This window comes from Nelumbo nucifera, chromosome 2 (genome assembly GCF_055504915.1).
Source record: "Nelumbo nucifera cultivar China Antique chromosome 2, China Antique-T2T, whole genome shotgun sequence".
NCBI classification, from domain to species: Eukaryota; Viridiplantae; Streptophyta; class Magnoliopsida; order Proteales; family Nelumbonaceae; genus Nelumbo; species Nelumbo nucifera.
Window position 1 is genome coordinate 5,564,830 of NC_142650.1, and position 3,629 is coordinate 5,568,458.

Below are 3,629 nucleotides of genomic sequence, written 5' to 3' on the forward strand. Positions count from 1 at the left end.
AATAATAATATACCAAATAACTGTGAAAAAGAGGTGGCTTGAACATTTACTGTGAAAAAGAGGAAGTATGTACTGCCATGATGGAGCGAAATAGAACTCGGTATCATGCATCAGATTGCTTTGTACAAGTTGCAGGCATTCATTCAACAGCCAAGAGTATGAGCTCCATCTAGTTCATATTTGAGAGGATCTTAAACTTTTCATGGTCATGGTTTTGAAAATAGTGGAAACTTGTTTTTCGTTGTCTGTTTTCGTTTTCAGGAATGGGTCCCATGTATTACATCGTAGATTCGTAATAGATGAGCAAAATAAATAAATAAAAGAGAAGCTCCACTCATCCACTGGACCACTGAGATTAAATGTTTCCAGATTTTGAAAACATTGCTGTTCGATAAGACTGAAAACACTGCTCCTAGCAGCAAAAGTTTCCAAAATTTTAAAATCAACTATCTCAAATGGCAAATGAAGACGGCCATAAAATAGTTAAGCCCCTGTTTGAGAGTGCTTAAGCGCTTATTGGAAAAGGCACTTATTTTAAGCCGGGACCACACCGATAAGGCGATATAAGTATTTAAATGTATTCGAGAAATAAGTCCCAATAATTGCTTTTTCAGGAAATAAGCTCATTTTGAATTAAGCTCAAAATTTTGACTTTTTATCAAAGCACTTCTGTGTTTCTGGCCAACTTGGCCTGCCTTATATTTTTCAAAATGCCTATAGTACCTCATTAAAAAAGCACTCCCAAACAGGGGAATGCAGAAGTAGAATTAGCTTTATTCAAACATGAATAAACATGTTTGGTTGGTTTATCCGATGCTAACCAAACTCCCGTTTGATCTGCAGTTGGAATCGAAATCGAAATGTTTTATTCCTAGTATGTTTGATTCTGATAAGAATCGGAATGGAAATTGGATTCATAAAAAAATGGGATTTCAAATCCGCCCAACCAAACAGTCGGAATTATAATGGCCCGATTCCAGATCCCTATTCCCGCGAACCAAATGGCAGTTTTATGTACTATTATCAATCTAAATCTATTAATACATCATCTTTTTTTTGGTGTGTGATACAGCTCTACCCTCTCCAAAAGAGACCAAGGCTTTGAATCTCTGCGTCCTGATCCTGAACCCAACTTCTACTGGTCATTATAAAATTAAAACACCTAGATATCAGCTTTACAGTTCAATGGATGGCCCAGGGCTCTTGAGTCTTGAGTGGGCTGTGGGCCACCGGCCCACATCCAGAGGATCATTCAACAATGGCCAAAGGAAAAGAGCAACAAGTTATTACTATTCTTTATTAATTAAACAAGGAAATTTCACCGAGTTACAAAAGAGCTGGTTTGGTTCCTGGCCTCTCTCTCTCTCTCTCCCCACTACCAAAATTAAGCAAGATTATAGAGAGAAGGAATTCTGTCTCTTACACTCTTCTACTAGAAACTACACACAGCAACTGAATGAGAATGAGTAATCAGTAATGTCTTCTCTTCTCCCCATTGAATTCTGAAGGTGCTCTCTGGCATGTTCTAGAGCAGCAAGAACATCGCCAACACTGACGTTAATGATATGTGAATCAGAGCTGACGACGTACTCACTGGAATTAATGCTAGTGTATCATCGACGATATCCGTAAATTGTCTGTCCAGCTCCTAGAAACAAACAGGAAACTGCTTTGAAATTTTTAGGACAGGCAAGGAAAAGACGAAGGCAGTAATTGGAATTCCCTTTGGCGTCTACAGCTTGCATTCAGGTACCTGGCATCGTCTGTCACCAACTCTTTTGAACTTATGGTTTCAATCTTGCAGGGTTGTCCTGGGGAAGGATCTCTGCTGCTGTTGTTGTTGCAAGAATGAACAATTTCTGCTGAATTCGAAATCCCTCCATGACCCAGCTTGGCAACTTTGTCTTCTGAAACATCATCACTTCTGGGACCTTCTGGAGTTGATGATGGACATTTGGCATTCCTTGTTTCTTCTTCTTCTTCTATGCAGCCACATTTTATGGGGTCAGGATCCTTGCGTCCAGATGAGGTTGTAGATGAACTACGCGAATCTTCACTCTTTTCTGATGAACTTGACCAGTCTAGAACATGCGGAAGTTTCAGAGATTCGAGCTTTTTGGTAAGTAGTTTCAGCTTTCTTTCGGCTCTGTTCCTAGATCTGATCTCTGCTCTTATTCGCCTCTCTAGTTCTATCAGCTGACGCATCCAAGACCAAGAGTTTGAAAATGAGGAGGAAATTAAAAAAAAAAAAAAAACATAGAGAGATGAACAAAATCTAGCAATCACAAGAATCTACAACCACACCCATTACAGAATAAAGTTATCAACATTTAAATGACTGAAAGAGTAACAGACCTTGTTCCCCATTAGCTCTGCTTCTTCTCTTGCCACCCTTGAGGCTACCCTCTCGGCAAGCAATCTTCCCCTTAAACACTCTATAGTCTTCAAACCATTGTCCCCTTTCATCATCTTTTCTCTGAAAAAGAACCCACAAAAGCTGGTGTGAAGACATCAAAATTCCAGAAGAACAGAAAAAAGAAATCAAACATCATGAACCGCACCTCCATATTCCGTCTGCACTACCAGCATTCAGCATTTTCTTGCCTTGGTGTCCTTGTTCCTCGTGTCTCCTCATCAGAACCAAGTCGGACTGCATCTTGAACCTGCTCCAGAACCAACAGTCAGGCTACCATAATTGCAGCAATGAACATTTTTAGCAACTGAAACACTTTTCCCCACCACTAAAATTGCTTTATTTTCCCCCAAAATCAGAGCTTCATCAGTGTGAGTGAGAGAAAGTTACTAATGGGAACCGTGAATTAGGTTTCAGCTTTAAAAAGAGGAACACTAACGCCTAGAGCGTCTTTGAGAAATCCAACGCCTCGATTTGGCCTCATTACCTCATCGGACAGATTAAATACAGAGACAGTATCACAGTACTCCTCTCTGTGGTGTGGCCCGTAGCAACTTTCCTTTACCCAACTATATGCACTGTTCTCATAATTATCACCTAATCCGATTATCACAGCCATTAGATCTTTCCTAAATTAAATATCTTGATCAGTTCAAATTTTAGGCTGTAGCAGCCTACAGCATAGGTTGTACTGTACCACGCGTAGGATAGTTTTGATTGCTCACAAATGGAGGTTGGGCTTCACGTGATCCAAGATCAGCCGTTTTGATCATCTCTTGATGATTGGACTGAGCACTTTTGATCTTGATCCTCGATTCAAGGGTCCAGATTGTTAGGTGTGGGGCATCAATTATGACTTATGAATAGTGTCGCACATGCAAATACAATTGAAGCAAATTTGAAATTTCAGTTTTTTCTGATGCCAAAGAGCTCGTTGATAAACATAAATTTATGCGGACATTTTCCGTATAATACAAAGATATTTTGACCTTGTAAAGTTTCGGTTCATAAGTAGAGGTAGGAATCATCTGATGCTGTAAATATTCTTTTTGCTTAGGAAATTAAAAAAGAAAGAGGGGGGATCGAGGGACCTTTTAGTCTTTTAATATTCTCTCGTCCTGATCTTCGGATCGGTTCAAAACTTCAAATTCAAGAACTGAAAAGCCCGGCATATTTATTTTTTTCTTAAAAAAGTTAAAAAGTTTTTAAAAATTCA

General features: G+C 39.2%; 1 protein-coding gene across 3 annotated transcripts; it reads right to left on the reverse strand.

Annotated features, from left to right (window-relative positions):
• Positions 1-1,273: 1,273 nt before the first annotated feature.
• LOC104594710 (uncharacterized) lies at positions 1,274-2,953 on the reverse strand. Of its 3 annotated transcripts, none has more exons than XM_010255139.3 (4): positions 2,740-2,953; positions 2,562-2,663; positions 2,356-2,476; positions 1,274-2,196 (listed from the first exon to the last, which is right to left on the reverse strand). In XM_010255139.3, exons 2-4 carry the CDS (start codon positions 2,654-2,656, stop codon positions 1,681-1,683), a joined length of 732 nt encoding a protein of 243 aa, XP_010253441.1. In that variant the 5' UTR covers positions 2,657-2,663; positions 2,740-2,953; the 3' UTR covers positions 1,274-1,680. The 3 variants fall into 3 exon arrangements, with proteins under 3 accessions (XP_010253441.1, XP_010253442.1, XP_088753043.1); XM_010255140.3 differs by having other exon boundaries at positions 2,804-2,942; XM_088896917.1 differs by having other exon boundaries at positions 2,853-2,871.
• Between the last annotated feature and the right edge of the window lie 676 nt (positions 2,954-3,629).